Source organism: Oncorhynchus mykiss, chromosome 27, assembly GCF_013265735.2.
Source record: "Oncorhynchus mykiss isolate Arlee chromosome 27, USDA_OmykA_1.1, whole genome shotgun sequence".
In the NCBI taxonomy this organism is placed as follows: Eukaryota; Metazoa; Chordata; class Actinopteri; order Salmoniformes; family Salmonidae; genus Oncorhynchus; species Oncorhynchus mykiss.
Genome location: NC_048591.1, coordinates 10,609,404 through 10,632,805, shown reverse-complemented (window position 1 = coordinate 10,632,805; position 23,402 = coordinate 10,609,404). Strand labels below are relative to the sequence as shown.

Below are 23,402 nucleotides of genomic sequence, written 5' to 3'. Positions count from 1 at the left end.
TGGGCACGTATGAATAAAAGACATCAGTGAGAAACAGATTTCACAGTATTTATCGACTATCATCTACTGTTTGTCCATCCCTCTGCTCACCTTGCCAGAGGTCTTGACTCCCTTCCAGATGCTGAAGTAGACGATGGTGAAGATGAACAGGAGGCAGAGAGCCAGCTGCCAACTCACACTGCCTAGCTGGTGTAGACCTGGAGACAGGTGTACCTGCAGTACCTGACGCCTATACGGAACAGAGAGGGATGAGCAAAATGGATGAGGAGAGGAGGGTATAGAAAGAGGAGGATGAGGCGAGGAGAGGGATGAGAGGTTAAAGAGGGATCAGGGGAGAGGGATGAGGAGAGGGAGGGGTGAGAGAGAGAGGGATGGGGAGAGGGGGGGGTCCAATCAGGGAGAGGAGAGGGATTGTCAGGAAGAGAGAAATCAGCGAGAAGAGAAAGATGCGCGGGGAAAGAAGATTGAGAAGAGGGGATGGAGAGATGGGGAGATGGGGAGAGGGGAGATGGGGAGAGGGGGAGAGGGGGAGAGGGGGAGATGGGGAGAGGGGGAGATGGGGAGATTGGGGAGATGGGGAGATGGGGAGAGGGGGAGATGGGGAGATGGGGGAGATGGGGGAAAGAAGGTTAAGAAGAGGGGATGGAGAGATGGGGAGATGGGGGAAAGAAGGTTAAGAAGAGGGGATGGAGAGATGGGGAGAGGGGGAGATGGGGGATATGGGGAGATGGGGAGAGGGGGAGGGGGGAGAGGGGGAGATGGGGAGAGGGGGAGATGGGGGAGATGGGGGAGATGGGGGAGATGGGGGAAAGAAGGTTAAGAAGAGGGGATGGAGAGATGGGGAGATGGGGAAAAGAAGGTTAAGAAGAGGGGATGGAGAGATGGGGAGATGGGGGAAAGAAGGTTAAGAAGAGGGGATGGAGAGATGGGGAGATGGGGGAGATGGGAGATGGAGAGATGGGGAGATGGGGGAGATGGGGGAGATGGAGAGATGGGGGAGATGGGGGAGATGGGGGAAAGAAGGTTAAGAAGAGGGGATGGAGAGATGGGGAGATGGGGGAAAGAAGGTTAAGAAGAGGGGATGGAGAGATGGGGAGATGGGAGATGGAGAGATGGGGAGATGGGGGAGATGGGGGAGATGGGGGAGATGGGAGATGGAGAGATGGGGAGATGGGGGAGATGGGGGAGATGGAGAGATGGGGGAGATGGGGGAGATGGGGGAAAGAAGGTTAAGAAGAGGGGATGGAGAGATGGGGAGATGGGGGAAAGAAGGTTAAGAAGAGGGGATGGAGAGATGGGGAGATGGGGGAGATGGGAGATGGAGAGATGGGGAGATGGGGGAGATGGGGGAGATGGAGAGATGGGGGAGATGGGGAGATGGGAAGAGGGAGAGATGGGGAGATGGGGGAGATGGGGGAAAGAAGGTTAAGAAGAGGGGATGGAGAGATGGGGAGATGGAGAGATGAGGAGAGGGAGAGATGGGGAGATGGGGAGATGGGGGAGATAGAGAGATGGGGGAGATGGGGAGATGGAGAGATGGGGGAGATGGGGAGATTGGGGAGATGGGGAGATGGGGAGATGGGGAGATGGGGAGATGGGGGAGATGGGGGAGATAGAGAGATGGGGAGATGGGGGAAAGAAGGATAAGAAGAGGGGATGGAGAGATGGGGAGATGGAGAGATGGGGAGATGGGGAGAGGGAGAGATGGGGAGATGGGGGAGATGGGGGAGATGGGGGAGATGGGGGAAAGAAGGTTAAGAAGAGGGGATGGAGAGATGGGGAGATGGAGAGAGGGGGGAGAGGGGGAGATGGGGAGAGGGGGGAGATGGGGGAGATGGGGAGAGGGGGGAGATGGGGGAGATGGGGGAGATGGGGGAGATGGGGAGATGGGGGAGATGGGGGAAAGAAGGTTAAGAAGAGGGGATGGAGAGATGGGGAGATGGGGGAAAGAAGGTTGAGAAGAGGGGATGAGACAGAATAACAGAGAAAGGAGTCATTTACATGGAAATGATCAAGAGAGAAAAGGAAAAGCACTCGTACATCTGAGGTTGACAGGCTGCTCGTAGCAGGTACGTACGAGCATCATATGATGGCATTCTGAAAGCTTCGGTACGCTGAATAAACACACTGTGCAAGTTTTTATTTGATTTCCAGGGTCATAAAGGAAGGACGTGAAGGGAGTAGGCAAGAGATGGAGTAGGCAAGAGATGGAGTAGGCAAGAGATGGAGTAGGCAAGAGATGAAGTAGGCAAGAGATGGAGAAGGCAAGAGATGGAGAAGGAAAGAGATGGAGAAGGCAAGAGATGGAGTAGGGAGTAGGCAAGAGATGAAGTAGGCAAGAGATGGAGTAGGCAAGAGATGGAGTAGGCAAGAGATGGAGTAGGCAATAGATGGAGTAGGCAAGAGATGGAGTAGGCAAGAGATGGAGAAGGCAAGAGATGGAGTAGGCAAGAGATGAAGTAGGCAAGAGATGGAGTAGGCAAGAGATGGAGTAGGCAAGAGATGGAGAAGGCAAGAGATGGAGAAGGCAAGAGATGGAGAAGGCAAGAGATGAAGTAGGCAAGAGATGGAGTAGGCAAGAGATGGAGTAGGCAAGAGATGGAGTAGGCAAGAGATGGAGTAGGCAATAGATGGAGTAGGCAAGCGATGGAGTAGACAAGAGATGGAGAAGGCAAGAGATGGAGTAGGCAAGAGATGGAGTAGGCAAGAGATGGAGTAGGCAAGAGATGGAGTAGGCAAGAGATGGAGTAGGCAAGAGATGGAGAAGGCAAGAGATGGAGTAGGCAAGAGATGGAGTAGGCAAGAGATGGAGTAGGCAAGAGATGGAGTAGGCAAGAGATGGAGAAGGGAGTAGGCAAGAGATGGAGAAGGCAAGAGATTAAGTAGGCAAGAGATGGAGTAGGCAAGAGATGGAGTAGGCAAGAGATGAAGTAGGCAAGAGATGGAGTAGGCAAGAGATGGAGTAGGCAAAATATGGAGAAGGCAAGAGATGGAGAAGGCAAGAGATGGAGTAGGCAAGAGATGGAGTAGGCAAGAGATGGAGTAGGCAAGAGATGGAGTAGGCAAGATATGGAGTAGGCAAGAGATGGAGTAGGCAAGAGATGGAGAAGGGAGTAGGCAAGAGATGAAGTAGGCAAGAGATGGAGTAGGCAAGAGATGGAGTAGGCAAGAGATGGAGTAGGCAAGAGATGGAGTAGGCAAGAGATGGAGAAGGGAGTAGGCAAGAGATGGAGTAGGCAAGAGATGGAGTAGGCAAGAGATGGAGTAGGCAAGAGATGGAGTAGGCAAGAGATGGAGAAGGCAAGAGATGGAGTAGGCAAGAGATGGAGTAGGCAAGAGATGGAGTAGGCAAGAGATGGAGTAGGCAATAGATGGAGTAGACAAGAGATGGAGTAGGCAAGAGATGGAGTAGGCAAGAGATGGAGTAGGCAAGAGATGGAGTAGGCAAGAGATGGAGAAGGGAGTAGGCAAGAGATGGAGTAGGCAAGAGATGGAGTAGGCAAGCGATGGAGTAGGCAAGAGATGGAGTAGGCAAGAGATGGAGAAGGGAGTAGGCAAGAGATGGAGTAGGCAAGAGATGGAGTAGGCAAGAGATGGAGTAGGCAAGAGATGGAGTAGGCAAGAGATGGAGTAGGCAAGAGATGGAATAGGCAAGAGATGGATCAAATGAAAACGACAAGGCTACAAACTGAACAAACATATTGTAGATGCGTGATGCTGATCCAACTGACGTGCCTCGTTTAAATAAAGGTTAAATTAACAAAATAAAACAACTGAAGAAGGATATAGTCTCTCTCAAAAAGGCTGTGGAACACACACACACACACACACACACACACACACACACACACACACACACACACACACACACACACACACACACAGAGGGGTTTTGACATACAATTCTTTCAACTTACATGTTGGACAGGAGCTATAGGAGGAGGGGCTCACTGTAATGGCTGGAATGGAACGGTATCAAACACATTAAACATATGGAAACCACATTTGACTCTGTTCCATTCCACTGAGCCCGTCCTCCTATAGCTCCTCCCACCAGCCTCCATTCTTCCTGCTAGGCCACCATGTCTCTGTCAATGACTGATTTCAACTGTGCTGTATCAGCTCTGTTAAAAGCAGTGATTAAGTCGGGAGTCCCATAGGGCGGCGCAGAATTGGCCCAGCGGCGTCCGGGTTAGCACTCATCGCGCTCTAGCGACTCCTTGTGGCGGGCCTGGTGCCTGCAGGCTGACCTCAGTCGTCACTTGAACGGTGTTTCCTCCGACACATTGGTGCAGCTGGCTTCCGGGTTAAGCGGGCGAGTGTTAAGAAGCGCGGTTTTTGGCGGGTCATCATTTTATGTTGACCGACTTTTCGCCTAAGTTTTCTCAAGTTGGAGCTACGTTTGGGTCGACTTAACCTTTCAAGTTCAGGTAACACTTTAACTGACAAGAGGTGGAACCCGTTAATACTAATTAGTTTAAACAACTAGAATTGTTTGAAAGTGTAGCCTGTCTACCGTCTGCATACCCTATAGGAAACATCCTTCCTCAATGTTTCACTCACTGCCTCCTCCATCAATCCCTCTCTTTTCACCTCCCGTCAATCCGCCACGTCCGTATCTCCCTCCACTTGTCCATCTTCCCTACCTGCCTTTCATCCACCCATCCAGTCACTCTGCCCCGTCTCGACTCCCTATTCTCTATCGAGCCCATCATGCCGTCTACCCCTCTCTCCTCCGCTGTCCCTGGCATCTCTGTGCTCGTCCCTCCGCCCTGCCTTTTGCACTTACATGGTCTTGACTTACGTATAGAACTCCTCGGCGGGCGAGGTGGACGTGTTGGTCCAGGTGACGTTGCTGTCGGTGGACAGGTAGCGGAGACAGTTGACCGTGTTCCAGGGGTTGGAGCACGTGGTCCAGGGCAGGGTGGGCCGGAACGACGCCAGCAGGTAGTACAGGGCCCACGCCATGATGGTGTTGTAGTAGAACGCAATGTACAGCGCTATGATGCAGATGGCGAAGCCCACACCTAGAGGGAGAGAGAGAGAGAGAGAGAGAGAGAGAGAGAGATAACGACTGTACAGGTATAATGCATTACAATGCAGTTATTATAATGCATCGTCAGACTTGTCATGAACCTGTACAGCCCGTTTATAATGTCCTATAATCACCATCTAGATGGTGAAGATAATAACTGGTGGAACGAGAGAGAAGAGAGTTTGTGATGGAGAGGAGAGAGTTTGTGATGGAGAGGAGAGAGTTTGTGATGGTGAGGAGAGAGTTTGTGACGGAGAGGAGAGAGTTTGTGATGGAGAGGAGAGAGTTTGTGATGGAGAGGAGAGAGTTTGTGATGGAGAGGGGAGAGTTTGTGATGAGAGGAGAAAGTTTGTGATGGAGAGGAGAGAGCTTGTGATGGAGAGGAGAGAGTTGGTGACGGAGAGGAGAGAGTTTGTGATGGAGAGGAGAGAGTTTGTGATGGAGAGAGGAGAGAGTTTGTGACGGAGAGAGGAGAGAGTTTGTGACGAAAAGAGGAGAGAGTTTGTGACGGAGAGAGGAGAGAGTTTGTGACGGAGAGAGGAGAGAGTTTGTGACGGAGAGAGGAGAGTTTGTTTTTACGTTAGGATTAACACAGGTATGAATAAGAGAGGAGGCAGAGAGTAGGGTAGAGAGAGCGACGAGGCAAGTGGTGGACCCCGGCATTGGACTGATTACACTACCACTATGACCAGACTCCGACCAGATGAGAAGAAAGATTGAGATGAAGGTATGTTCTGTGTTGTGGCGCTGGTCGGTGCTCACTTGCTCTGTCTATTTTCAAGCTAACTCAAGTTCAACTCAAGTCGGAGATGACATTTGGAAACAACGGAGATTTACATAACATCACGTTTCTAAGCATGCTGGCATTTCTGTGGGAAATGTGACAATTTCCATAACAGAGAGCTGGACATCATCACAACAAGGGGATGCAGATACTTTCATGAGGAACGTGCTGAAGGGGTCGGAGAGTTCATATTATCTGTCTCTCTGGATGTGTCACTCCATTCCTCTCCTGACTCCTCTCCTCCCCCGACTTCTCTCCTGACTCCTCTCCTCCCCCGACTTCTCTCTTGACTTCTCTCCTCCCCGACTCCTCTCCTCCCCCGACTTCTCTCTTGACTTCTCTCCTCCCCCGTCTCCTCTCCTCTCCTCCCCGACTCCTCTCCTGACTCCTCTCCTCTCCTCCCCCGACTTCTCTCCTCACTCCTCTCCTCTCCTCCCCCGACTTCTCTCCTGACTCCTCTCCTCCCCCGACTTCTCTCTTGACTCCTCTCCTCCCCCGACTTCTCTCTTGACTTCTCTCCTCCCCGACTCCTCTCCTCCCCCAACTTCTCTCTTGACTCCTCTCCTCCCCCGACTTCTCTCCTGACTCTTCTCCTCCCCGACTTCTCTCCTGACTCCTCTCCTCCCCCGACTTCTCTCTTGACTTCTCTCCTCCCCGACTCCTCTCCTCCCCCGACTTCTCTCCTGACTCCTCTCCTCTCCTCCCCCGACTTCTCTCTTGACTTCTCTCCTCCCCGACTCCTCTCCTCCCCAAACTTCTCTCTTGACTCCTCTCCTCCCCCAACTTCTCTCCTGACTCCTCTCCTCCCCGACTTCTCTCCTGACTCCTCTCCTCCCCCGACTCCTCTCCTCCCCCAACTTCTCTCTTGACTCCTCTCCTCCCCCGACTACTCTCCTCCCCGATTCCACACCTCCCCGACTCCACTCCTCTCCTCCCCTGACTCCACTCATCTCCTCCCCCGACTCCACTCATCTCCTCCCCCAACTCCACTCCACTCCTCGCCCGACTCCTCTCCTCCCCCGACTCCACTCCTCTCCTCTCCTCCCCCGACTCCTCCCCCGACTCCTCTCCTCCCCCGACTCCACTCCTCCCCCGACTCCACTCCTCTCCTCCCCCGACTCCACTCCTCTCCTCCCCCGACTCCACTCCTCTCCTCTTCCGACTCGACTCCTCTCCTCCCCCGACTCCTCTCCTCCCCCGACTCATCTCCTCCCCCGACTCATCTCCTCCCCCGACTCCTCCCCCAACTCCACTCCTCCCCAAACTCCACTCCTCCCCTGACTCCATTCCTCTTCTCCCCGACCCGACTCCACTCCTCTCCTCCCCCGACTACACTCCTCTCCTTCCCCGACTCCACTCCTCTCCTCCCCCGACTCCACTCCTCTCCTCCCCCGACTCCACTCCTCCCCCAATTTCTCTCTTGACTCCTCTCCTCCCCAACTCCTCTCCTCCCCCAACTTCTCTCTTGACTCCTCTCCTCCCCAACTCCTCTCCTCCCCCGACTCCACTCCTCTCCTCCCCCGACTCCACTCCTCTCCTCTCCTCCCCCGACTCCACTCTTCTCCTTCCCAGACTCCACTCCTCCCCAAACTTCTCTCTTGACTCCTCTCCTCCCCGACTCCACTCCTCCCCGACTCCACTCCTCTCCTCCCCCGACTCCATTCCTCTCCTCCCCCGACTCCACTCCTCCCCTGACTCCACTCCTCTCCTCCCCCGACTCCTCTCCTCCCCCGACTCCACTCCTCTCCTTCCCCGACTCCACTCCTCCCCCAACTTCTCTCTTGACTCCTCTCCTCCCACGACTCCTCTCCTCCCCAAATCCTCTCCTCTCCTCCCCCGACTCCACTCCTCCCCCAACTTCTCTCTTTACTCCTCTCCTCCCCGACTCCTCTCCTCCCCCAACTTCTCTCTTGACTCCTCTCCTCCCACGACTCCTCTCCTCCCCCGACTCCACTCCTCTCCTCCCCCGACTCCACTCCTCTCCTCCTCTCCACTCCACTCCTCTCCTCCCCCAACTCCACTCCTCTCCTTCCCCGACTCCACTCCTCTCCTCCCCCAACTTCTCTCTTGACTCCTCTCCTCCCCCGACTCCTCTCCTCCCCAACTCCTCTCCTCCCCCAACTTCTCTCTTGACTCCACTTCTCCCCGACTCCACTCCTCACCTCCCCCGACTCCACTCCTCTCCTCCCCCAACTTCTCTCTTGACTCCTCTCCTCCCCGACTCCTCCCCGACTCCACTCCTCCCCGACTCCACTCCTCTCCTCCCCCGACTCCACTCCTCCCCTGACTCCACTCCTCCCCTGACTCCACTCCTCTCCTCCCCCGACTCCTGTCCTCTCCTGACTCCACTCCTGACTCCTCCCCTCTCGACTCCTCTCCCCTCCTGACTCCTCTCCTCTCCCCTCCTGACTCCTCTCCCCTCTTGACTCCTCTCCACTCCCCTCTCCCCTCTTGACTCCTCTCCACTCCCCTCCCCCCTCCCGACACCTCTCCTCCCCCGACTCCATTCGTCTCCTCCCCCGACTCCACTCGTCTCCTCCCCCGACTCCACTCCTCCCCCGACTCCACTCCACTCCTCCCCTGACTCCACTCCTCTCCTCCCCCGACTCCTCTCCTCTCCTGACTCCACTCCTGACTCCTCCCCTCTCGACTCCTCTCCCCTCCTGACTCCTCTCCTCTCCCCTCCTGACTACTCTCCCCTCTTGACTCCTCTCCACTCCCCTCCCCCCTCCCGAAGCCTCTCCTCCCCCGACTCCTCTCCTTCCCCGACTCCACTCGTCTCCTCCCCTGACTCCACTCCTCTCCTCCCCCGACTCCACTCCTCTCCTGACTCCACTCCTGACTCCTCCCCTCTCGACTCCTCTCCCCTCTTGACTCCTCTCCACTCCGCTCCCCCCTCCCGACGCCTCTCCTCCCCAGACTCCTCTCCTCCCCCGACTCCTCTCCTGACTACACTCCTGACTCCTCCCCTCTTGACTCCTCTCCACTCCTGACTCCTCTCCACTCCCCTCCCCCCTCCCGACGCCTCTCCTCCCCAGACTCCTCTCCTCCCCCGACTCCTCTCCTCTCCTGACTACACTCCTGACTCCTCCCCTCCTGACTCCTCTCCCCTCTTGACTCCTCTCCACTCCCCTCCCCCCTCCCGACGCCTCTCCTCCCCCGACTCCATTCGTCTCCTTCCCCGACTCCACTCGTCTCCTCCCCCGACTCCACTCCTCTCCTCCCCCGACTCCACTCCACTCCTCCCCTGACTCCACTCCTCTCCTCCCCCGACTCCTCTCCTCTCCTGACTCCACTCCTGACTCCTCCCCTCTCGACTCCTCTCCCCTCCTGACTCCTCTCCTCTCCCCTCCTGACTCCTCTCCCCTCCCCCCTCCCGACGCCTCTCCTCCCCCGACTCCTCTCCTTCCCCGACTCCACTCGTCTCCTCCCCCGACTCCACTCCTCTCCTCTCCTGACTCCACTCCTGACTCCTCCCCTCTCGACTCCTCTCCCCTCCTGACTCCTCTTCTCTCCCCTCCTGACGCCTCTCCCCTCCTGACTCCTCTCCACTCCCCTCCCCCCTCCCGACGCCTCTCCTCCCCAGACTCCTCTCCTCCCCCGACTCCACTCCTCTCCTCTCCTGACTACACTCCTGACTCCTCCCCTCTTGACTCCTCTCCACTCCTGACTCCTCTCCACTCCCCTCCCCCCTCCCGACGCCTCTCCTCCCCAGACTCCTCTCCTCCCCCGACTCCACTCGTCTCCTCCCCTGAATCCACTCCTCTCCTCCCCCGACTCCTCTCCTCTCCTGACTACACTCCTGACTCCTCCCCTCTTGACTCCTCTCCCCTCCTGACTCCTCTCCTCTCCCCTCCTGACTCCTCTCCCCTCCTGACTCCTCTCCACTCCCCTCCCCCCTCCCGACGCCTCTCCTTCCCAGACTCCTCTCCTCCCCCGACTCCACTCCTCTCCTCCCCCGACTCCACTCGTCTCCTCCCCCGACTCCACTCCTCCCCCAACTCCACTTCTCTCCTCCCCCGACTCCACTCCTCTCCTCCCCCAACTCCACTCCTGACTCCTCCCCCGACTCCACTCCTCCCCCTGACTCCACTCCTCCCCGACTCCACTCCTCTCCTCTCCTGACTCCACTCCTGACTCCTCCCCTCTCGACTCCTCTCCCCTCCTGACTCCTCTCCACTCCCCTCCCCCTCCCGACGCCTCTCCTCCCCAGACTCCACTCCTCCGCCGACTCCACTCCTCCCCCAACTCCACTCCTCTCCTCCCCCGACTCCACTCCTCTCCTCCCCCTGACTCCACTCCTCCCCCGACTCCACTCCTCCCCTGACTCCACTCCTCCCCTGACTCCACTCCTCCCCTGACTCCACTCCTCTCCTCCCCCGACTCCTCTCCTCTCCTGACTCCACTCCTGACTCCTCCCCTCTCAACTCCTCTCCCCTCGTGACTCCTCTCCTCTCCCCTCCTGACTCCTCTCCCCTCCTGACTCCTCTCCCCTCCCCTCTCCCGACGCCTCTCCTCCCCAGACTCCACTCCTCCGCCGACTCCACTCCTCCCCCAACTCCACTCCTCTCCTCCCCCGACTCCACTCCTCTCCTCCCCCTGACTCCACTCCTCCCCCGACTCCACTCCTCCCCTGACTCCACTCCTCCCCTGACTCCACTCCTCCCCTGACTCCACTCCTCTCCTCCCCCGACTCCTCTCCTCTCCTGACTCCACTCCTGACTCCTCCCCTCTCAACTCCTCTCCCCTCGTGACTCCTCTCCTCTCCCCTCCTGACTCCTCTCCCCTCCTGACTCCTCTCCCCTCCCCTCTCCCGACGCCTCTCCTCCCCAGACTCCTCTCCTCCCCCTGACTCCACTCCTCCCCCGACTCCACTCCTCCCCTGACTCCACTCCTCTCCTCTCCTGACTCCACTCCTGACTCCTCCCCTCTCGACTCCTCTCCCCTCCTGACTCCTCTCCTCTCGCCTCCTGACTCCTCTCCCCTCCTGACCCCTCTCCACTCCCCTCCCGACGCCTCTCCTCCCCCGACTCCACTCCTCTCCTCCCCCGACTCCACTCCTCTCCTCCACCGACTCCACTCCTCTTCTCCCCCGACTCCACTCCTCTCCTGACTCCTACCCTCTCCCGACTCCTCTCCCCTCCCCACTCCTCTCCTCTCCCCTCCCCCCTCCCGACTCCTCTTCTCCCCAGACTCCTCAACTCCCCTGACTCCTCTCCTCCCCCGGCACATCTCCTCCCCCGGCTCATCTTCTCCCCCGACTCATCTCTTCTCCCCCGACTCATCTCTTCTCCCCCGACTCATCTCTCCTCCCCCGGCTCATCTCTTCTCCCCTGACTCATCTCTCCTCCCCTGACTCATCTCTTCTCCCCTGACTCATCTCTTCTCTCCTGACTCATCTCTTCTCTCCTGACTCATCTCTTCTCCCCTGACTCATCTCTTCTCCCTCGACTCCTCTTCTCCCCTGACTCATCTCTTCTCCATAACACTTATGTTAACAAAATGTGTCAAATCCACCCCCTCCCCTCTCCTCTCTTCTTACCCTTGAAGATGGGGCAGATGTGTTTCCAGATGGAGATGCAGCCGCTGCGGTGGAACTGCCCCAGTGCCAGCTCCATGTAGAACAGAGGCACGCCGCCGAATACTGCCATCAACATGTAGGGCAGCAGGAAGGCACCTGGGACAACAGGTAAAAGACAGAGAGGAGAAGGTTAGTGTGGGGAGAGAGAGGGATGGGGAGATAGACAGAGGGGGGTAGATAAAGGGGTAGGGGGAGAGCGAGAGAAAAAAAAGAGGGGGTTGGAGTATATTGAGTAAAAATCCTTTCATTCATGAGTCAAAAATATAAACTCCACATGTTTCATAGCTGCACTCTTCGTCGGATGTCTACACACCTCATCTAACAACAACTGACAACAACATCTGGAACATTCAACACTGACCTGTACCTGACCCTAAAGGCCAAGGGGAGTGAGGGGAGGAATTAGACATGTCAGAGAGAGAAAAAAGACATGCAGAACCCTGGAGACTACCAGGGAGATAGGCTTCAGTCCAGACAAGCCCTGTCTCTTTCTCTATTTGATTAGGAATGTATATCTGTGTGGTTGACATGAAAGCAAAGATAACTGTTGATTGAGTAGCTGGGGCTAAGAGACAGGTTATTAAGCAATGAAAGAGAGAGAGAGTCAGAGAGAGCAAGATGGAGAGAGAGAGATAGAGAGGGAGAAAAAGAGAGAGAGTCAGAGAGAGAGAGCCAGAGAGAGAGTCAGAGAGAGCCAGAGAGAAAGAGAGAGAGCCAGAGAGAGAGCCAGAGAGAGAGAGAGGGAGAGAGAGAGCCAGAGAGAGAGAGAGAGAGAGAGAGAGAGAGAGAGAGAGAGAGAGAGAGAGAGAGAGAGAGAAAGAGATAAATACAAAGAAAAACAATTAATAGTGTTGCTTCTATCAAGTGTCCCCCTGTCTCCCATCTCTCTCTCTCTCTCTTTCACTCGTAACAGAGAAACAGGATATTGCAAAGATTTTGTTATTGCAAATTCAATAAAATGGAATCGGAGGCCTGTATTTGATGTGAGAGGGAGAGTTGTAGAAAAGCAGGGAGGACAACAGAGTTCCCTTGTAAACATCTGGGGACATTTAAGGAACATTTATTTATGGTTGTCTTCAGTACAGAAGACATAAGGTTTAACGTGCATATATTTACCCAGTGATATTTCTTTCCCAGGTGTAAACGTTACTTTGATCCACGTTTTGGTTGGTTTGAATGGCCTGTATTTTCCAGACGCTCTGTCCGATTTATCCCTGTTTTATGGTTCTTTATCTAGCTATATGATTAAGTGTGGAAAGCTATTTTCAATCTGCATTAATGTTTATTGTCACCAGTATACTGTAGATGGTTTAGTTGTATCTGTCCATTTTCTCAACCTCCCTTTCCCTTTCCCCAGCTACAGATTCTTTCCTTTCCAGTGTTACATTTTCCCTCAACCTGGGTCGTGTTCATTAGGCACCAAACGGAAGAAAACAGCCTGAAAGAAGGAGGGAGTACCTAGAATTGTCCAATAAGAAATGCTTATTTTAGCTTTTTGCAACAGCGTGCTCAAATGAACAGGTCTCACCTCCGCCGTTTTGATAGCAGATGTAGGGGAAGCGCCACACATTTCCCAGGTCCACGGCGTAGCCAATCACAGACAACAGAAAGTCCATCTTCTTGCTCCAGGTCTCCCGGGGCCGGTCCAGACTGGTCTGCTGGACCACTAGAGTCCTGGGGGCCCCTGTGGGTACACCTCCCGCTCCCTCCTTTGGGCTCTGCACTGTGGACGTGGGGTACCCGTTGGACACCCCTCCTGACCCCCCACCAGAGTTCACTTTGGGGTCCCCCTTCTCGGCCACCCCTCCGTCAGCCAGCATGAGTCTGCCGTTCTCTTGCGATGACTCCTCCCCTTTCTCTTTCTCTCCCCCTTCGTTCTCTCTGTCCATCACCACTGACTGCGTCATCTCCATGGCGATGGCCGGTGGTTAGGGGCGTGGTGTGGTTGTTAGCAGAGACGGTGGACTTTTGGCACGGTGTGATGAGGTGCCCATCAGGGGATGAGGGGTAGCATAGAGAGAGAGAGAGAGCGCGAGAGAGAGAGAGCAGGTGTGACTGGGCCAGGTGGGACTCTTTGCCTGGCACCACCACCTTTTATGACAAACGCCAGCGGGGACACAACCGGTACCAGACTGCAACACAAACACAACATCACTGGTGTTATTTACCATTGTGAATTACCTGTGTATTTTTTTCCCCTTCTAATGGTTTGTGGTCTTTTTGCTTTGGGCTTCTCTGGAATATCCTGAGTGGTTAGTTCGCACAGGGAAAGACGGAGACAAATGGGAGAAGTCACTGAGACTGACTGGTAATACGTCACTATGGGGTTAAAAGTGTGAAACACTGGGGGAAATGTGAAATCTGAAAGTCCCTGCCAAATAAGGCCTAAGGGGATTCTGCTAGAAGACGTTGGTTTATTTTCTTTCTTGACATTGTTGTAACTGCCCGAAGCTACAATCACATCTGATTTCTTGGGTCTCTATACATTTGGAGATAAAATACGAAAGTTGAACCTCACCACATACATTAGACGAAAAGGGGGGGGGGGGGGGGGGGGGAATATACAGGCAGCAACAAGATTTGAAAGGAAGAGAAACAGAGTTAGAAGAAGTATATAGTTTGATAGATCAAGTCAACGTGCAGTCGGTGTGTTAAGGCAGGGTGGAACGAGGTGATAGGGGGAAATGCATCCAGAAACCAACCGACTTCCTCTGATTGTGATAATGAAAATTGTTACTTGATATCCTGATAACACATATTTTCTACCAGAAAACATGTACGTTCCACATATTCTTCTTGTACAGTACTTTGTCCTCGTTTTCCTTTTGACAGTATGAGTATAATCAAGATATCATGATTTACGAACTTCAAATGACTGGTTAAATCAAATTAAGAAATGCTTCTTTTTTTAAATTTTTTTACAGAAAATAAAATATCTAACTACTTAGAATTTTTAACCCCTTTTTAATTTGTATGTTGAACTACTTTTTAAATGTTTTTGTATGTTGAACTACTTTTCAGCGTGGTCACAGTAGATATTTACCACAGTCATATGCAAAAGTACCCAATGGGAGAATTTCTCCAGCCTGTTTGTTTAAATACATGTATTTTCACTGTAACTACCCTTCATGGGTCATTATCATTTACCTTTCATTTAATCCATATACACATAGATGTTAGACAGACTATAAGTCTAGCAGTAGACTGAAAACGTAGTGTACTAGTGTCCAATAATAGTGCTGTAATGTGGAGACTCACAATAAAGTCATTGAATAAAGTCGTGTACTTCTATAATGGAACATTAGGAGAGCCCCGTGTCTGATGGTTAAAACTGTCGCTGAAACCACATGCTATCCTTTTATTTACGAGCCTTCCTCTTCCTACAATGTATTTATTCACATTATTGGGGAGCTATTTTCTACATCTCTCCTGAGCGGCTCTAAATCCTACCGCGTTGTCTAATGTTTGAATTTCACACTGAAAGAAAAGGAGAAAAAAAACATTGTGCGTGGTAAAAATTGCAGACGGATCACCTTTGACAGCGACCATGAACATCAATCTAAAAAGAACATGTATTAAATATGCACTACGATACATTGACTCACATTTTTCATTTGGCCATTTGTTTTTATTGACAAACGTTGACCACATACCCCGCTTAAGAAGTCTCATGATTTGAGTAAGAAATTAGTTCAACTGAAAAAAGGAAGGAGGAAAAAAATTTGGGAGGGCGCAAATCGCCTCGTTTTATACTCGTTTGCTTCAATTGGAATTTAATGGGAAAGGGAGAGTTAATTCAAATGGAATGCCCTTATCCCGATTAAAAGTAATTGTCCAGCAAATTCTCCATGGAATTCCAGTCCATACCCCTATCAGTCACGCAGAATGCTCCTATCCAAGCCGCATAGGGCACCTGGACTGACATCCAGGACCGTGGAAGCAGTCAGAAATGAAGATGAGAAAAGAACAGCTGGAAGACAGAGTGCAAAGTGTGACACCCCAAATAGGTACTTCCTGGTAAAGTGCAGCTGAAATACTGGGGGTAACAATTAGTTCACACTCATCAGGGAAATGAAACTTGCTCTAAAGTACTGTATCTTTTACTCTCTGGGTTGCCGTATAGCACTTACATTAGCTCGTCACTGAGTCACGTCAAACAACCGCTTCATCATCAAAGAAAGTCCAGCTGAGGATGAAATCATTGAGCAACATATCTGAAATATCATTGCGATCAGATCCCACAAGAATCCGACAAGTTCGGAAAATAGGAGCAATTTGGAGCTATGAAGAAAATGCAGTTTTGTCAAGGTTATCATAGCGTAAGCTTGCAAGCTTGACATTAAAAACATGAAATTAAAACATTTTAATATAGGGGGGGGGGGGGGGGGGGGGGCTTCCAATGTCCGCCACTGACCACTTTACATTACATTAACAAAGATTAAACAATTCAGCCAACTCTGAGCATTATTGTTCTGTTACAGAGACAAACAAATGATGTTTAGCAGAAATAATGAGTAGCGGTCAAGGAATCCGTCAAGCCGTCTCTGGGAAAAATAAAAAATAAATCACAATTGGGGGTTTCTTGAGGGAAGGTTCTTGTTTTCGTGTAAGACAACGAGGAACCAGAACACATGATCTCCATGCCTATCACCACCGTATCTAGTGTCTATGGTGCATGCTCTTTGGTCGACATTACTTCAAATCAGATAATTCAACTGCAAGTCCACATTACTAGTGAGAATTGCTTCAACTTGCACTCTTCTAGGAGTGTTAATGTAAAAATAAATATAAAATACAGGATGTAAACAGAACACACTAGCAAATATGATGAGGTAGAAAGAGTGTAACACACGAGGTAAAAACCCAATGGAACTTTTTCCATCTACAACTTACATGATGCTCTACCGTTGCGTAAACGTGCTATGGTAAGCGTGCGTAAACACATCGAGACAGACTGTTTGCCCAGTAGAGCACTCAAACCTCACACTATACACACGTTGAAGTTTGGTCTGGCACAAACACATATATGCATAGAACCATTGAGAAGCACACGCACACGCACACACACACACACACACACAAACACACACACACACACACACAATGTCCAGAATGCAGCCCTACCGTGCAGTGGTTCCGTAGTTATGTGGGGGTCTGTGTCAGGGTGGTACTCACCACCGTCCCTCTGAAGAACACGTACAGACACTCCCCCTACACCCCGCTGGAGTTTCTTACACCCTCTTCCTCTACTCTCTCTGTGTCCCTCTTCCTCTACTCTCTCTGTGTCCCTCTTCCTCTACTCTCTCTGTGTCCCTCTTCCTCTACTCTCTCTGTGTCCCTCTTCCTCTACTCTCTCTGTGTCCCTCTTCCTCCACTCTCTCTCTCTCTGTCTCCCTCTTTATCCACTCTCTCTCTCTCTCTCTCTCTCTCTCTCTCTCTCTCTCTCTCTGTCTCCCTCTTCCTCTACTCTCTCTGTGTCGCTCTTCCTCCACTCTCTCTGTGTCCCTCTTCCTCCACTCTCTCTCTCCCTCTTCCTCCAATCTCTATCTCTCTCTCCGTGTCCCTCTTCCTCCACTCTCTCTCTCCCTCTCTTGGTGTCCCTCTTCCTCCACTCTCTCTCTCTGTGTCCCTCTTTCTCAACTCTCTCTCTCTGTCTCCCTCTTCCTCCACTCTCTGTCTCCCTCTTTCTCCACTCTCTCTCTCTCTGTGTCCCTCTTTCTCCACTCTCTCGCTCTGTTTCCCTCTTCCTCCACTCTCTCTCTGTCTCCCTCTTTCTCCACTCTCTCTCTCTCTCTGTGTCCCTCTTCCTCCACTCTCTCTCTCTCTGTGTCCCTCTTCCTCCACTCTCTCTCTCTCTCTGTGTCCCTCTTCCTCCACTCTCTCTCTATGTCCCTCTTCCTCCACTCTCTATCTCCCTCGACTCTTTCTCTCGCTCTGTCTCCCTCCACTCTCTCTCTCTCTCTCTCTCTCTCTCTCTCTCTCTCTCTCTCTGTGTCCCTCTTCCTCCACTCTCTCTCTGTGTCCCTCTCTCTCCACTCTCTCTCTCTGTCTCCCTCTTTCTCCTTCTCTCTCTTTCCTATACACAATCATATTTACTTACTGCTTACTTCCATTTGACATCTATGTGGGAATTATTTTATATATATTATTTTATGACAGCCTAGATAAAGTTCCAGACATCTGTTAGCTGCCTATCATCGCATGACTGCAATCTACGCTCCTAATCAGCTGTGGAATATTGAAGACAATGAATCAATCAAAGCATCCCCTCGTCAGACACATTCGCAGACAGACACATTCACAGACAGACATCATTCACAGACAGACATCATTCACAGACATACATCATTCACAGACAGACATCATTCACAGACAGATATCATTCACAGACAGACATCATTCACAGACAGATATCATTCACAGACAGACATCATTCACAGACAGATATAATTCACAGACAGACATCATTCACAGACAGACATCATTCACAGACAGATATCATTCACAGACAGACATCATTCACAGACAGACATCATTCACAGATAGACATCATTCACAGACAGACATCATTCACAGACAGACATAATTCAGACAGACATCATTCACAGACAGCCTGACGAAAAAGCTCTAGCAGCTCCACAGAGTCTACAGACTGAAATGTTCAACGGTAATCATTTAGCTGTTCTCGTCAACTGAATCGTTGTAATGGTTGACCCTAAACATTAAAAGGTAGAGTCCAGAAACCAGAAACAGAAAGCCAGACTGTGCTGCTAGGGGATAAAACGTCCTGAGAGTGCATGTTGACAAAACTAAGACTGACCCAGAACTGCAGTATGTGTTGGCTTGACCAGAGAATTGGTTTTCAAGACAACACAGGAAGACATCTAAGAGTGACATTATGAGTGGTTTGCGGCTGAAAAGCTTATCAAGATGTATTTGGCAGTGGTGAAGGGTTTCTTTGAAGGAGCCGTCACTCTCAACCGGACCGTATCCTCCTTCACCACTGACCTGTTGGCCCCCTCTTCTCCCCCATTTGCGATGGTTGTCTCACCCCACCTGGGAAAATTATTGCATGGTTTCGCAAACATCTCCAGGCCAAAAAGAGGAGTTGAGTTGTAGGCTCCGCATTTCCTCTCAAAATAACAAAATATTGCAAACAATGAGTGAATGATGTCATGATGTAATGGGGAGAGTTAGTTAGAAGTGCTGGATGAGCAGTGTTGCACGTTACACAGCAACGCAGAAGAGCAACAGATAAGCAGGCCAAATGCATCTTCAATCTCACTCAGCTCTCCGGACTAAAAATAACAAGCCAATCACCAAGCGGTAGGAAGTAGTCCGCGACAGGAACCCATACACTGAACTATAGATGGAAGGATAGTGTGCTGATCCCCTGGGAAAATCAACAACACCCAACACACCCAACACACCCACGACAATTTAAACAAGCACTCACAGGAAGCATATGAATAACTACTTCGGCCACGGTGCTGTTGGCCATATGATTTACCAGTGCCCACCTCGTGCCCTTCCCGACCAACGCAAACCAAGATCACTCTAAAAGCCAGACCTTTAGGGAGCCATTAGGTAGCAGCAGTCTGAAAGGCCTCTGCTGCACCGGTCTGAAACACAATCAACTGACACGTCTCCACTCCCCAACCCTCAGAGTAATAGGCATGTTTCCCACTTCCTTGGTAAGGTGGGATACATCCAGATGAAGAAATGTTTGGAAAATGTCAAGTGTGTCATGCCAAGTAGGGTCAACTCCCTCTCCCTGCCTCTTTGTTGGAGATGCTCCCCACCATCTCCTGGTCTGAACTCGGCAGATCAGATACCGAACCTCGCTCTACTGGCTAGGAGATGGCATTGCTACATATCATTTCATATCTAAAAAGTCTACTTAAATGAATGGAATCATAATGGATAAATTCCATTATGGTTACTGGGGCCTCTTGATCTCCTGTTGACTTGAGGATACGCGTCTTAACCTTTGAACTATTCAAGAGTGTGTGGCAGTTTCCTCTGACTAAATGTGGTTCCCACATACAAATCAGTGTAGCTTAGCGACACAGTAATAGCTGTGAAAAAAAAAAAAAATTATATAGAAAAAAGCTCTACACATCTCCATCGTAGAGTAGGAAAGAAAAACAAGGATTTACGCTGGGAGGCTAGGACTCCTAACAGCATGGGGCAAGTCAGCACTCTCATTAACACCTGAACTGTCTGACGTGTGTGTGCCGCGTGGAAAATGTGTTGCGATCAAGGGGTAAATAGAAAGGCAGACCGAGAGAAAGAAGGAAAGTGAGACAGAGGTAGAGAGAGAGAGGAAGATAGGGAGGGTGGTAGAGACAGACAGAGAGAGGGAGATGGATGGAGAGAGTAAGATTAGCCAGAAAACACAAGAGGACCAGGGCAGTGGATACTGTAGGCAGGGAGGGAGCCATGGGATCATTTCATCTCTTCAATTACAATCACTGGCAGCTCCCCTCTATCAGCAAGTTAGGATCCTAATCTCCCCTTCATCTCACTCTCTCCCTGCCCTCCTCCCCCTCTCACTCTCTCCCTGCCCTCCCCATTTACATTTAGCAGAAGTTCTTATCCAGAATGACTTAGTCAGTGTATTCAACAAAGCTAGGTTGAAACGACCACATTTTGTTTCTCTCCCTGTCACTGCCCTCCCCAGAGAACGGAAATGTGTATTTTTGCTTACAACCCAACCCAACCCCCTGAGACACTCTCCCTCGCCACAATCGCTCTCTCCACCCTCTACCACTTCTCTCTCACCCTCCTCTTCTCAGCGCCACAGTCAGCCCTACCAGTCTCTCCTCTCCCTCTAGACCCTCAGTCTGTCTAGACAGAGCACTTCTCATCAACACAACAGACTGGGATTGTCCCGGCTGACGCCGGCTCAGGGAGAGAAGAGCTCCCTCTGGTACAGCTCAGAGGAACTGCACTCACTCAGTCTCACCATGACAACAACAACAGGGCTGGGATTAAGGGTTCTGTTCATATAGAACGTATTGCGGTCATTATAGCAAGTCATACACCACAATGGTATATGATTCGCAAGAGGATGAATAATAGAATAACTAACAGCAATAATCCACAGCAGGTGTGAAGGGCTAAAACAAGCACTACCTAGACCCTATCAAACAGGCCTACAGTAATCTCCATTGATTCTCCCTGGTGAGTTTCCTAACACTAAACAGCAAGACCATCCAAGTTTGAGAACCGATGATTCACAGACATGGAACCATTACTTTATGGCTGTATGAGAGCCTGGGAAAAACATATGTTGTTGTGTATTCATACAGTATGTAAACTTAACAAACTTAACATGTACAAATATTTGTCAGAACATAACAAGATTCAACAACTGAGACATAAACTGAACCAGTTTCACAGACATGTGACTAACAGAAATGGAATAATGTGTCCCTGAACAAAGGGGGGAGGGTCAAAAGTAACAGTCAGTATCTGGTGTGGCCACCAGCTGCATTAAGTACTGCAGTGCATCTTCTCCCCATGGACTGCACCAGATTTGCCAGTTCTTGCAGTGAGATGTTACCCCACTCTTGCACCAAGGCACCTGCAAGTTCCCAGACATTTCTGGGGGGAATGGACCTAGCCCTCACCCTCCGATCCAACAGGTCCCAGACGTGCTCAATGGGATTGAGATTCGGGCTCTTCGCTGGCCATGGCAGAACACTTACATTCCTGTCTTGCAGGAAATCATGCAGAGAACGAGCAGTATGGCTGGTGGTATTGTCATGCTGGAGGGTCATGTCAGGATGAGCCTGCAGGAAGGGTACCACATGAGGGAGGAGGATGTCTTCCCTGTAACGCACAGCGTTGAGATTGCCTGCAATGACAACAAGCTCAGTCCGATAATGCTGTGACACACCGCCCCAGACCATGACGGACCCTCCACCTCCAAATCGATCCCGCTCCAGAGTACAGGCCTCGGTGTAATGCTCATTCCTTCAACGATAAACGCGAATCCGACCATCACCCTGGTGAGACAAAACCGCGACTCGTCAGTAGAGCACTTTTTGCCAGTCCTGTCTGGTCCAGTGGCGGTGAGTTTGTGCCCATAGGCAACTTTGTTGCCGGTGATGTCTGGTGAGAACCTGCCTTACAACAGGCCTACAAGCCCTCAGTCCAGCCTTTCTCAGCCTATTGCGGACAGTCTGAGCACTGATGGAGGGACTGTGTGTTCCTGGTGTAACTCGGGCAGTTGTTGTTGCCTTCCTGTACCTGTCCCGCAGGTGTGATGTTCGGATGTACCGATCCGTGTTGTTACACGTGGTCTGCCACTGTGAGGACCATCAGCTGCCTGTCCTGTCTCCCTGTAGCGCTGTCTTAGGCGTCTCACAGTATGGACATTGCAATTTATTGCCCTGGCCATATCTGCAGTCCTCATGCCTCCTTGCCGCATGCAAAAGGCACGTTCAAGCAGGGACCCTGAGTATCTTTCTTTTGGTATTTTTCAGAGTCAGTAGAAAGGCCTCTTTAGTGTCCTAAGTTTTCATAACTGTGACCTTAATTGTCTACCGAATGTAAGCTGTTAGTGTCTCAACAACCGTTCCACAGGTGCATGTTCATTAATTGTTTATGGTTCATTGAACAAGCATGGGAAACAGTGTTTAAACCCTTTTCAATGAAGATCTGTGAAGTTATTTGAATTTTACGAATTATCTCTGAAAAGAAATGGCCGTTTCTTTTTTTGTTGAGTTTATTACATCCTAGTTCATATTTTCACTCAGAGTTTCATTCTATTCCTTGTACACAAACCCATATGAATGTGTGTTCATCTTAAGACTGCTGAAAGTCTGTGGAATTGGAGAAAAAGCAATCCAACAATAGGTCAGTTCCAAGGTGAGGATAGCTTAGAGTGGTGGGTGAGAGGGAGAAAGAGAGAAGTGTCTTACCTGGGGTGAAGTGGGATGCTGCTGGGACCAGCGACCAGCTCTGCTGTCCATAAGCGTCCAGCTCACTCCCAGTCCCGACTCAGCATCCTGGAGAGGCAGGGCACGGATACACACTGGACAGAGCTGGGTTTACCCAAGGCCACATTCTACTTTGCCTTGATTAGACACACACACACACACAGCTTTTGCCAGCGCAGGGATCTCTTGCTCCTAAATCCAAGACGCATATTTCTGAAGGGGGAAAGAGTGGCAGTGGAGCTATCCCTGACTCCTCTTACAACCACCTGCATAAGACTGTGTCATACACACTGTGTGTCTGTGCAATGAAGCCCCCTGTGTCAGGGTGAAGTCTCCAGGTTAGAGACTTCAAGTCCAGTCACTAGAGGACCACAGAGAGAGAGAGAGTCAGACACAGAACACACCAGTCTGGTGGTGGTGGTGGTGGTGGTGCTGCTGCGAGTGCGAGTCACTCCAATCTATTTCCCAAGCTGCAGTAGGTTAATCCCCGTCTCTCACACACACGAGAAGAGGCTGAGAAATAAATCAAGGGGAGCAATCCGTCCTCTACAAAGGGTTTTTAAGTTGCTGTAAAACAAAGGCATTAGGACTTTGAACCCAGATAAATCCTTGGTAGTGACGTAAAGTCCTGGTAGTGGTGACGTCAGGACAGCTATCAGTCCATAAGAGGCAGGGAAAGTAGCAGAACTGAAGGGTATTGTATGATAATATATGGTATTATACTATTCGTCTTGAATAAGAAGGCTACGTATTTAAGTGTTGAATGAGATTCCCATCACGATCAGGTCAGTCATCGACAAAGCCCTGAAAAAAAAATGAAGTGGAATTTCTTGGAATCGCTCTCTGGGAACGTAGAGGGGCTAAACTACATTTGCTGCTCAGTGCTGCCAAGGACAAGGTACAGCACCTAAAAAACCCTTAACAGCCTCTCTATTACATCCCAATCCTGGGCCCAGCTGGCCCCAAAGCCCCTCACATGGAAACTAACTCTGCCTGTGTGTGTCCATGACCGCGCGTGTGTGTGTGTAACACTCAACTCTTAAAGCCACGGGT

At 51.2% G+C, this 23,402-nt stretch overlaps 1 protein-coding gene across 2 annotated transcripts in view; it reads right to left on the bottom strand.

Moving 5' to 3' along the window:
• LOC110507068 (sodium-dependent serotonin transporter-like) overlaps window positions 1–22,942 on the bottom strand; it is a 33,057-nt gene extending 10,115 nt beyond the window's left edge. Inside the window, exons 1-5 of one of the 2 annotated variants that reach the window (XM_036965200.1) lie at window positions 22,332–22,942; window positions 12,929–13,532; window positions 11,362–11,496; window positions 4,805–5,027; window positions 91–229 (exon numbers count right to left, since the gene is read on the bottom strand). In XM_036965200.1, coding sequence (XP_036821095.1) covers window positions 91–229; window positions 4,805–5,027; window positions 11,362–11,496; window positions 12,929–13,313 — 882 coding nt within the window. In that variant the 5' untranslated portion in view covers window positions 13,314–13,532; window positions 22,332–22,942. Of the gene's footprint in view, window positions 1–90; window positions 230–4,804; window positions 5,028–11,361; window positions 11,497–12,928; window positions 13,533–16,524; window positions 16,712–22,331 lie in introns of those variants that run through there. The other variant, XM_036965199.1, reaches the window with a different exon arrangement.
• Window positions 22,943–23,402: the final 460 nt, after the last annotated feature.